Here is a 12872-nt window from a genome sequence, read left to right as displayed (position 1 = left end):
TGTTTATCAGTCCCACATTGATGAAATTGTTGATGATTACCACAGTGATTGAGATATGCAATTAGATACAATGACTAAGATAAGATGATCAAACATAATGCTCAGCGTGGACCTGTAATGGTCAGGGTGATAAATTTGCTATTACCTATGTATAAAGCGATCTACGGAGATGGACTCGGTGATGTTATTCAGGGTCTATTCAGAAGGATAGCCCTAAAAGCAGTACTGAATGTAAAGCAACTGGAGATGAAAGCTGTTGATGTCGTTCATGATAAAGGTCCTGGTGTTACTGGCAATATTGCTAGTAAAGCAATCTTGGCAATAAAGGGCAGACTAGCACGATTAATGCGATGAAAACCACAGCCAGTAAAATTGCCCAGCGCTGAAATGATGCCTGCAAATGTTAGTTAAATAAATCAAGCTGCAAATAAAAAAATTAGCAGAAAAAAACATAAATACAGGTCAGATAGCAGGAAGTGGTCTTCGTTTCAGATGATAATAAGTATAATAAAATGTTCAAACCTGTATCCGATCCAGCATTTGACATGGATGCACTAGTACTCAGATGAGTCTGTGCAGTATTATCAGTATTATTCTACAGAAGCACGACAGCCAAATCAATGCAGTCGAATCGAACTGTAAGTTCAGGATACAAGTAAATATTTCTTGCCCGTTGAGGCATTTATTGAAGTAGAACGAGAACTTGTAACAGCTGTTGTCACTAATACACAATACAGAGCTAATATCTGAGTTGGTTTTGTTAAACTTAGCATCATGGCGTTATTCAGCAATGCTATATACATCGATGGAAAAGAGATTGAACCGATTCAAGATAATGTTGACATTCCCACAACAATACTGGGTCTAGCAAAATATTCAGATGATTATACAAGATCAGCTGGTCCATCAATGATGTTTGCGAAGGATAATTTTGACCAACCTAATGACACTGCATATTTCAGTACAATAACACTGCTTAGTGCTTCGATCCACAACCAGCTGGAATGATAGACAGACCTGCCACCAATTTTTCGATAATATATGGAGCCATCCCAGATTTCAACTTAGGGTTCAGAACACATGAATTCATGTTACTGGGTGAATGTAAAAGATTTTTGTATGTATTTCCATTGTCACATATCTAGGATTCTGCAGAAATATCAGAAAGGTAATTTTCAGAGCCAAGCATACAGTTGCACTTGTGAGAAAGGGTAATGATAATGATGCTATCTGGCATGATGGTTGCACTGCTGCTGGTAAAGTAATATTATCAAAACTTTTCAGTGTGGATGCTGGTAATGACTCCGTCGATTAATGAAGAACAACGATTGCTCTCGTTTATGGACCAAGGTGGTAAATCAATGTTGTCATGGTTGACGATGATCACAGACATTACCTTAACGCATAGTTAATGGTTTATTCACATGGCAAATAGCATCACAACAACGTGTTTCTGCACCAAGATATATATTTATTGCTTTCCAAGATACTGCACAATTAAACTCACAAGAACACAGTTCAGTGGTATTTTACAAACTTGGAGTTAGTGAAGATTCCTTAAGGATAAACAGACATAAAGAGCATCAGAAGTGTTGTTAAACTTTGAGAATAATCCTGTTGTGCATGCATATTGTTTGATGTCATTTGCAGCAATCTCATTTGTATTTCACAATGCTGCATCTGATCTACTACTTTTTGTTGGAACATAGATTTGTTCAGACAATTTTTGAGGAGCTATTGCCAAGTATAGAACAATTGCTGTTGTTCTCTCTGACAAAACAGTGTTGCTTCTCTGACAAAACAATGTTGCTTCTCTGACAAAACAATGTTTCTTGAAGGTGTTGTTGGACGAATGAGTTATTGATGCCTCAGTAGAAAACATGTAATTGGATCGTGAGCAATCAGTAATTAAATCGCTCACGATATTATGTCATATCATCATGTTAGTATTACTCTGACTCTTGTCCAGATTAAAAAGCTACAGTCAGTATCAAATGAGAACTGTGGAATAAAAATATCACTAAAAATTGAGAACAAATCGAAGGTGTTCGGAATAAACTATCATTGTCAGAACGTCAACTCAGGCACTTCAATGAGGCCAAACAATCAGAGACCAGCGTACGACTTAATCTTTCTGCGGGCGCTATTAAAAACAATGCTAAGGCGGGTGGTATATTTCCACTTCTCACAGGTATACCAGTGTTGATATCCACTGCAGCCCCAGTTGTTGCCAAAGCAGCAGCACTTGGTGCTGTTAGAACTGCTGCTGGGATGGCATTAAAGAAAGCAACAGGACAAGGAATAAAAACTTTTTAAAAAAAAGGGACAGGGTCTAAGACTGCCAGCATCTCCCCATTTATGGTAAGGAAAGGGATTAAGACTTCTCAGGACACTTCGTTGATTCTTTCCAAGTCCAATTTCGACTTAATTGATGCTGCTAAAAAATTAAATATAAAAAAATTTCAGAGGTGTTTTTAAGCTTGATCATTTACCAAAACAACCAAACAATGTTGAAACTGTGACCCTGCTATAGCGCACTCTGTTATAACACGAATTCTGATATAATGCAGTCATGGTGTGGCTTCCGAAGTTTCACATACATGTACACACAAAAAATCTTTCTTAGAAGTACGAGAAAAAAACGTAAATACTTTATTATCATTTTGGGGAAGAGATCGCATATGAATAATACAAGACTATCGTGGTGTGATTCCTGAAATTATATATGTATTTTTCTCGTACACGAAAAGTAGTTTTTTCTTCTTAAAAGTATGAAAAATAATGCATATAAAGTTTATTTTGGGATTGCGTAGGTCTTCACCAATGTCACAAATTTGGATTGTTTTTCCTTATTGGTGGCACAACATACCGTGTGGCAATTTTTTTATATTGGCAACGTTGGCTGTTTAAACTTTTATATACAACCATTGGTTTGGAGTGCAGAAAATCAGAAGCCCCATGAAAGGAAGCCGCAAACTGGATATAAAATGCACTGAAATTTATTGATTGTTACATAAACAAATTCTTTGTCCATATTGACAAACCATCTAAACAGTGCATTGTTATATTATAATCTGCTTATGACATCTAGCAAAGAATGGAAAGGAAGGACTTCATCAAAGGAAGTCAGTACCAGACTTAAACGAACGTGATGGAATCTGATGGATTTTTGCATTTTCCAACATGACTGGAACATGTTAACTGTGCCGTGAAAGTTTTCTTTTTGTGGGGGAAAAAGTTAATGCTTACGAACGCTACCAATGGCGGCTTAAAATGTAAACTAACTTTTACTGACTTGGGATGTACTGAAAAGTAAATGCTTCATCATTCGTTGCGTGATTGTGACAAAATTATTGAATATTTTAAAGCTGCGTGTATGCATATTTTCGATGGAATCACTTGTATTGTGGATTCAATGTATATGATGAGGTTCACGGGTGAGTACACGGTGTTGATACTGTTCATGCTATACATTAGACATGTATGTATAAACAGTATTCACATATATGTACCAATTCATGATTCTCTAAATAAAGTAAACTATTATATATGTCTTCTCTGTTTTCACTACAGGTGTATTTCTCATTTAATATGCATTGATTTAAGATGGTAACTGTGCTGATGAAGCGCGTATTTTTACTGCCCACATGTATTACCTACACCCCCTTCCCGCATTTTTTGTGTGGGTACATGCATAATTTTCTTCAGCTAACTGACCTGGTTGCTTATAACACGGTTCAGTCTATAATGCGGTCAGGTTCTATGGCTCCCAACTACCATGTTATAGTGGGGTCACACTGTAGTATTAATCTCAATAAAAAAACTCTGGAAAAGGTACTCATTGGCTTGCAGTGCGATTGATCCAAATGGAATTGTTTATTTTGATTCATATGGGTTGGCGACACCGAAGGAATTTTTAAAATATTGGTGGGTTTTAAACTCCTGTCTGGTATTCAACATTACCAACACAGACAATAACCGATCCGCCTATATGTGGCTGTGAAGTAATTGCTGTACTCGATGCTGTGTCAAGATTGCAGACACCACCTTATAAAGTCTTGCATGAGTATACCACCAGACATTATAGCCATCCACCATCGTTTTAAACAGATCTTAAAGTATGATGGTAGATATTTACGGAAGATCTTGCCTGAGTAAAACTCAGCTGCAAGGGGACTTATCCAAATATGCAACTCTTCACGATGTGAAGGAAGAACGTGCTAATCTTTTGAGTCTTGCAAATGTGGACCAAAATGAAGTCGTTGTTTTTCAGGATCATCAAGGATGATTAAAGACGAGCACTATCCCATTCACAGATATTATTCTGAAAGTTCCAGGTGCAACCGAAGATAACTTAGTTGTGTTTGCTAAAAACAGTCAAATTAAAAACTAGGAGGATTCAATTCTAACAATCATAGGAGAAATAACTAGACGTATCAGAAGAATTGGGGATATTATGTATGGCAATCTCAACATGAGCAAAAATACAATTATTAACGTGAGAGAACCAAATTCAGACGATGATAAGGTAACAAAAAGATAAGTAGTAAGCAATGATGTTCTGTCAGAACTGAAATCAGTAAATATGTTGCTAAAACTAGTGATACAATGACTGGTGATCTCAATATGGCTAGTAATACCATTGCTTATTTGAGAGAACCATTAATAGGCGATGAAGCTGCAACAAAGAGATATTTCGACAATAGCAACATCCCAGTGATGACATCATTAATGACAATGATGGAATGACCACATTTTGATCTGAATATTTTAATCATATAAATGCATTTACAAATGTTTGCAAAAAAATAAAAGGAATGGTTGAGATAATTCTTTGGTAAGCCAACAGTTATCAGTATTAAATTCTCCAAAATTAATAAGATCACCGACACTGTAGTATATACAGTAGCATCTGGATCAGCATTATGGTTACCACTCAATAAATCCATCAAACATTGCACGGATGTTAACGGTATAGACAGGTTCTCAGTAAGCGGAGATAAAAATTTTACTGCATTTACCTCAATTTTACACCATCTTCAACAATCTGGACCTTCTGTATTGTTAGTAATACTAGATCAAAATGACAAAGTAACATTTGTAGTGGAACCCAAGGAAAAAGGCACCCACTTGTTGTACTATTGGTGTCTAAAATTAGTCGCTAACTACCACCTACTTAAAATATTATGAACTCCCCAATCGATGTTAAACGTTTTAGATACGATCAATTATGCGAGTGGCAGTGTCAGCTGAAAAATATAATTGAAATGTATACAGTAAAACAAAAGATACTGCAGATGTGTCATTGTTACTGATATAACTGTATACTTTGCATCTGCGGTCATTGCTGGAACAGTAACGGCCATCGGCATATTGTTAGCTACATATGTAATAGCACTAGTGATAAGAATTGGTGTTGCGGTTATAACAGGAATTGCTGATATTCTTAATATTATCGCAAAATTTTTTATCAGTCATTGTTAGGATGGCCAGATGTTCCACCGATTTATCAAGGACCACCAGAATCTAAACAAGCTGATTTTATAACAGATAAAGAAGAACATTTCATGACAACCTACATAGAATATAGCTCCCCTAATACTGAAATATGTTTGTCCATAAGAAAGGATCTGGCACCTAAATGATATATATATAAAGATATTGGCTGGTATTTTCAATTTGATCATTATAAACATACATATATTTTCGATAGGATTAACGATTTTTATAATAAAATTATTTTCTTTTATAATTTGAGTATATGTGAACTGCGCGATAAATTTTACAATTACATAATAGAATATCCCAATGAGAAACTTCATGACAAAATTATTTCAGAGATAGCACATATAAGTAAAATCAAGGATGATTTTAAATTTTCCGATAATAAACTTGAGATCTCTGTTATCGATTTAATAAACAAGAGTTTTTAAAGGTAATGGTAGTATCTGAAGCTGATTTACCAAAATTCTAATTTTATGGAGATCTTGACAAAATCAGCAATATCATCGATGAAAACTACCTCAAAATCATTACCGCATGGAGAAAAATAGCCCCACCAACAAACATTCTCAGACACATCAAAGATCTATGCGGTGTAGGTCATCATATTTCGCCAGGTGTTGTTAATATAACACCAATGATTGCAGTCAGTTTTGTATGTGATGCAATTGATGGAAGTTACCAAGTGCATCTTGAAAATCCAGTCAGGCCCAGCAAGGATATATTTTATATACGTTTCCCCCGCAAGCGCACCCTGGATTTTTTTATTAGAACCCATTAATCCATGTTATGTGCAATGTCATAATCTGTTATTGTCACAGATACATTTCACACTTACTGACCAGATCAGACACCTTCTTGATTTGTGATATGATGTTTTGAGTATAAATTTGTATGTGAGATCATGGAAGATTTTATAAAACCTGTTTCTGAGTCAAAGTTGGCATTTTACAATAGCTACAGACAATTATTTATGTGGTATTATATATGTACCAACACGAGAGAAAAATATAGCTGTGATCATGGTCAACCGACGCCTTTTGTTGGATCATCCCCACATGAATGCCTAAAAAATTTCATCGATTTGAGGAGATAACTGCTGATATTAGAGCTATTGATGAAACACTGAATGAGCCTAAGAGGTTAATCAGACTGCAGCGAGACAAGATTCAGTGTGAAATAATGCCTGAAGTAATTCCAGAAACTCATATGAATGGTTTTTGGAATATGTGGTATTCTGCTGATTTGATAGATGCAAGTAGAAAGATAGTTCGTGATACACTTAAACAACAATTATTTCTGTTACATAAAGAAAAAATTTCAGCTCTACCTGTACCATTATGTTATCACCCAGCATATACATGATGGCAGAATATTTAAGTTGAGATTCCTGGAATTAATTAGAAACAAAATCTTGTGTTAAATGATATTATTTTAGTTCCTGTGAGTATTGTTGAGAGTGCATTAATGATGGACAAAACTCCATGGACACTAGGATATGCTATAACGATTCATTTGTCACAAGGATTAACTATTTCCGATACAAATATTTGGATTGTTGATTATCATATTGAATGGTCGAATTTAGTTTATCTCACAGTGTCTCATCTGCGGAGGGTTATCATAGACTTCACAGAAAATAATCATTGAACTGCTAGCAATGGCAGCGATGTTATAAGACAAAATTAGCTAGTTATAAACAATGTAGCAAAAGAAATAAGCGTGACTTTGATTTCAGTGCTGAATTTATCATGACACTGAAACAACGACAGAATAATCCTTGTGCTAGCTGTAACACAGTGATGTCACGAACATGCACATGCCATGGACACTAATGGTACAAATTCTTGCAGCAAACAATGTCTAGTGATTCATTAATATAGATATTCAATACAGACATGCCAACTCTCCCGTTTTTTGCAGGAGCCTCCTTGAATTCAACCTCACCTCATGCATTATTATTTTTCTTCCTCGAAAAAATTCATTTCGTCAAAAAGATGAAAGAATATTTAGTTTTGTGAGGAAGAATAGGACTGACTTCAGGAGCAGTATGAACACTTGAGACACTAGAAAGTCTTCTAGCAACAACCATGTCTCTCCAGGAGTAGTGTTAATTGACGCTTTTCACTATTAAGTTTTGTTCAGTCTGTTATTTATTTATGGTTATTTATTATCTAAAAATAAACCATTTTAGAATTGAATTAGTATGTTTTTATTTGAAAGCCATTCACTTTTTGTAATTGTGTTCAACATGTTTCTCCCATGATGAAATCCTCCCTGCAATAATTGAGATCTTTCTTAAAAGTTTTCAAAATCTCCCTTGAGGACTCTCTTGCAGGTCTGGCAATAGTTGAAAATGTATTCTTTTGCATACTGCTGTATTTCTTAAATAATAGATGGTTCATAAGTAAGTCATGACCATCAACTAATTGTTTCTTTTGCAGAGAACAGACATTTGTAATATATATATTTTGATAATGACGCAAATTCCCAATGGTTTCCTAACATTTTAGGCTTAGCAAGCTCTTCATCAGGTTAAAAAAAAAAAACAAACATTAAAACAAAATTTATGAAAAATTCTGGCCTCCTACATGTTAGAATAACTGTTGACAGTTTACAACAAGAGATATAACATTATAAAGTTGTGCAGAAATAATTGATGAGCAGGTTCTTGTGTCTATTAGATAACCAACCAGGCATTATGTTTTGACCTAATATATATATATATATATATAATGGATGTATGTACTAAAACAGTTATTATGCTAGCTACATGAGCATTTTTTAAACTATTCTGAATTTATATTTTTGTGTGTAAAGAAACAAAGCGTTGAGGAGATAAAGAGATGACTTTTTAGCCTTTGTTATTTTTGTCTTGGAAATGTTAGGCATTTTACTTAGTTTTATTTGCTTCTTGGGTTGTGAACTTTAATGAATGCGTTCATCTTGGGGATCATTAATCACCTGTAAAAGTAGGTCACAGTCATATAACAGCCTGCATTTAAAGTAAGAATCATGTAATGGTGCATGCTGTATATAGCATTCAATTCAATACATGCAAAGGTTGAAGCTAAAATTATACATTTCTTTTTTCAATTTAGATACAAAAAGCGGGATGGCAGTGTAAAGCTCTATACCAAGAAGATTCCTAATGATGATCAACTGCCCCCAATTCCATCAAGCCCCGTTAAAACTGAGTGTGAAGAATTTCACAAATTTAAAAGCAAGTCACCAAGCAAGAAAAAGGGTATCCCAGTCAGCTTCTATATCGATGAAGAGGAGAAAGAACATTTAATGATGACACCAGATATCAGAGTTGATCCACCCAGTGATTCTGAAACAAAGGCTGAAAGCAAATGTTAATTTTGTGCCTAGTTGAGTAGAAAAAATAATTAGGAGATGGCTCAGCTATAGGGTACATTATCAGGGTCTTACTAGTTTCAGAAACAGATGGTGACCTTATTGGTTTCAGTGAAAATAGCCTGGTATCCCAGCTTAAATTTAGGTGCCCAAAGAGCCTGGTATCCCAGCTTAAATTCAGTGGCCCAAAGAAGGCACTTGAATATGAAATTGATAGCTTGATGACTGCTCTTTTACCTTTCTTCATGTCTTCAACAATACAGCTGTCCCTCATTATAATGCACCTCGTTATAAGAGGATTCTGGATATAATGCTGTACCACTCTGGACCCCATGACTAGAATCATGCCATTGTAAAATAATATGTGTTGAAAGAAATCAGTACAGGCTAAGCTTGTTTTGTTTTTTTCTGTTTTAAATACTGCTGTTTCAAATTTTTTGATCATTCCTTATATGCTGTGGTTTGATATATATCACTATTCTCAGTATATCATGGTTTGGTACATAAATGTGGTTCTCTGTAAATCACAGTCTGGTACATTATGTGGTTCTCTCTGAATCATGATCTGGTACATAATGTGGTTCTCTTAATCACAGTCTGGTACATAATGTGGTTCTCTCTAAATCACGGTCTGGTACATAATGTGGTTCTCTCTAAATCATGGTCTGGTACATGATGTGGTTCTCAATATATCACGATCTGGTACATGTGGTTCTCTCTAAATCACGGTCTAGTACATAACGTGGTTCTCTCTAAATCACAGTCTGGTACATAACGTGGTTCTCTCTAAATCACGGTCTGGTACATAATGTGGTTCTCACTATATCAAGGTCTGGTACATAGTGTGGTTCTCAGTATATAAAGGTTTGGTACATAATGTGGTTATCTCTATTGGGGTTTGAAACATGATGGGGTCAGCAGTTATGGATCCCAACTACCGCTCAGTACAGTAATGAGGGAGGGCTGTATTTTCCTTAGTTAAATGTTTTTGTGGATATGTTTAGAAAAAATGTAGCATTGTTCAAGATATACAAGTTCCAGACGCAAGTATAAGACAGTCCATATCTAACATTCTGGTAGCTTCTGGACTTGGTCACAAAACTTGTTGGACCCAGAGTATAACGGGCAGTGCTTTAGCGATAGTGCTTGGCATATGTAAATGATGTGTAGTTCTCAGGGTTGATTTACCTCATTGCACAATTGTTCCTGCTCTAATTTAAAACAAAAGTTTTGCATGTTCATCCAGTTTTCATTTTTGTATACACCATACCGTGATACAATTATTTTGTTCTTTGTTTGCTTATTTTTTTGTGGGGAGAGCTTTTTTCCACACTATTTGAAATATCGATGATTGTAAAGTCAAATATGCATTTTTGATGTGACTGAATTTTTTTTGCAATTTCATCCATTTGTTTATTCATTTCTCTTTTTTGACCCATGACACATTATTTTTCTTGTTTTGCTTTTTTGTATCTGCTTTATTTACACACCACATAAATATGCATCTTTGATTTTACTGTCATAAATAAATGTATAAATTCCTTGCTACATTTTCATCCATTTCATATTCATTTCTCTTTGTATAAATGACACCACTGTATGTTGCTCTTAAGTTGCCTATTTTTGGTGTGATTTTCCTTCCCTCCTTCGTGAAACATACTTAAGATCAAATAGATGTAATTATGCCCCCTTGAAGAGGAGATTGGCTGTGTCTGTCCTTCAATATATCCATCTGTTTGAGAAGCTTCTTTCATAAAAACAAGTTGGTGTAGACCAGTGAATTTAATTTGCATACTTATGTGCACACATATGTATAGATGACCTGATGAGATTTTTAGACCATTACAGCAAGTGTTCAGTCTGAATTGAACATATTTAAAACTATTTTTGGGACTAAAACTCTTTGCTAAAATACTAAAATACTGTTAGCACAGTTAAAGTACCACTGCATTAGCAATTAAGGTAGATATGTTTGCATGCATATATATATATATATATATATATATATATATATATATATATATATTCATGCTATTATAGCAGTTGTTCAGATGTCTGATATTTGTAAAAATCATTTGGATTCATAATTTTTAGTCTACATTGGGGGCATCTATGTTTTACAAATACTGCTTGATATAGAGCTAAAAGTATCAACTATGTTTCCACAATGAAATATTCTTTCTAGTTCACAAAGTTTTATGGTGATAGGACATATGATCACTAGTCTTGAGTTCCTTGGTTTAATTCCCAAAAAGGGCCACTTGATGTTGTTCATACTTATTTTATTTCAGTGATGTTTTTGTTTGTTTTTTTAAAATAAAGATGTGTCTTTACCAGTATCAGGGTCACACATAATATATAAAGGTCACTTAAAGGTCAAGATGACTGCTCCAGTGGCCTAGTGGGTAGAGTGTCCACCTCCAATGAGGGAGGCCAGGTTCGAACCCTAGCCAAGTCATACCAAACACTTTTAAAAATGGTACTAACATCTGTCTCGCTTGGCACTCGGCATTAAGAGGTTAGTGTTAGGACTGGTTGGCTTGATGTCAGGGTGGGACATCATGCTACTTGTCTGCAGCATGATGCCCTAGTACTAGACATCACTATAAACTGTCACACTGCAGACATCGTAGCGATATGACTGTAGCCAAAGCTACGTTAAGAATCCAAATCACACACACACACAGAGGTAAGACTCCAATGCAAAGGGAAAAGAATTTAGCTTCGCTCAGTCTCAATTTAGCAGCCATCAGGGCAAGATCAGGGAATGTGATTGGCTTGTAACTGATATTCATACACATTGCTTGACATCTGATTGGCTGGTAACTGATATTCATACACATTGCTTGACATCTGATTGGCTGGTAACTGATATTCATACATATTGCTTGACATCTGATTGGCTGGTAACTGATATTCATACACATTGCTTGACATCTGATTGGCTGGTAACTGATACTCATGCACATTGCTTGACATCTGATTGGTTAGTAACTGATATTCATTCACGTTGCTTGACACCTTATTGGCTAGTAATTGATATTCATACACATTGCTTGACACCTTTTTGGCTAGTAACTGATATTCATACACATTGCTTGACATCTGATTCGCTGGCAACTGATATTCATACACATTGCTTGACATCTGATTGGTTAGTAACTGATATTCATTCACATTGCTTGACACCTTATTGGCTAGTAACTGATATTCATACACATTGCTTGACATCTGATTGGCTAGTAACTGATATTCATACACATTGCATTACATCTGATTAGCTAGTAACTGATATTCATACACATTGCTTGACATCTGATTGGCTAGTAACTGATATTCATACACATTGATTGACATCTGATTGGCTAGTAACTGATATTCATACACATTGCTTGACACCTGATTAGCTAGTAATTGATATTCATACACATTGCTTGACACCTGATTGGTTTGTAACTGATATTCATGCACATTGCTTGACACCTGATTGGCTAGTAACTGATATTGATACACATTGCTTGACATCTGATTGGCTAGTAACTGATATTCATGCACATTGCTTGGATGCTGATTATTCACTGAACCATTTCACACCTATTTGATTGCATAATAAATTCAGTTATCTATAGATTTGTGCTATTTAGCCTAAAATGTGCACAAGAAGTAATTAATCATAATTTTTTTCAACTTTTCACATTTTGTTTGATATGAATAGATAACCATGTTCCACCTACTTGACAATACACACTTTATATGTATCTTATTCTACCCTTCCTTTCTAGCTAAACCAGCTGGTTTGCAAACTTGGCTCTTATAACAAATGCAGTCTAGTTACACTCTGTGTGAGTTCATTGAAAAATACAGTCTAGTTAATTCTGTGTGACTTCATTCAATCTTTATGAAAAATACAGTCTAGTTACATTCTGTGTGACTTCATTCAGTCTTTATGAAAAATGCAGTCTAGTTACATTCTGTGTGAGTTCATTGAAAAATACAGTCTAGTTACATTC

At 35.1% G+C, this 12872-nt stretch overlaps 1 protein-coding gene across 1 annotated transcript in view; it reads left to right on the top strand.

The window, feature by feature from the left end:
* Positions 1-11390, top strand: part of LOC149790457 (electroneutral sodium bicarbonate exchanger 1-like) — a 179242-nt gene extending 167852 nt beyond the window's left edge. Inside the window, exon 21 of the mRNA XM_089972516.1 lies at positions 8604-11390. Coding sequence (XP_089828642.1) covers positions 8604-8865 — 262 coding nt within the window. The 3' untranslated portion in view covers positions 8866-11390. The remainder of the gene's footprint in view (positions 1-8603) is intronic.
* The last annotated feature ends 1482 nt before the right edge of the window (positions 11391-12872 follow it).

This window comes from Sinohyriopsis cumingii, chromosome 10 (genome assembly GCF_028554795.1).
Source record: "Sinohyriopsis cumingii isolate HCF-2022 chromosome 10, ASM2855479v2, whole genome shotgun sequence".
Lineage (NCBI taxonomy): Eukaryota > Metazoa > Mollusca > Bivalvia > Unionida > Unionidae > Sinohyriopsis > Sinohyriopsis cumingii.
Note: the sequence above shows the minus strand (reverse complement) of the source record. Positions and strands in the feature narration are given on the sequence as shown.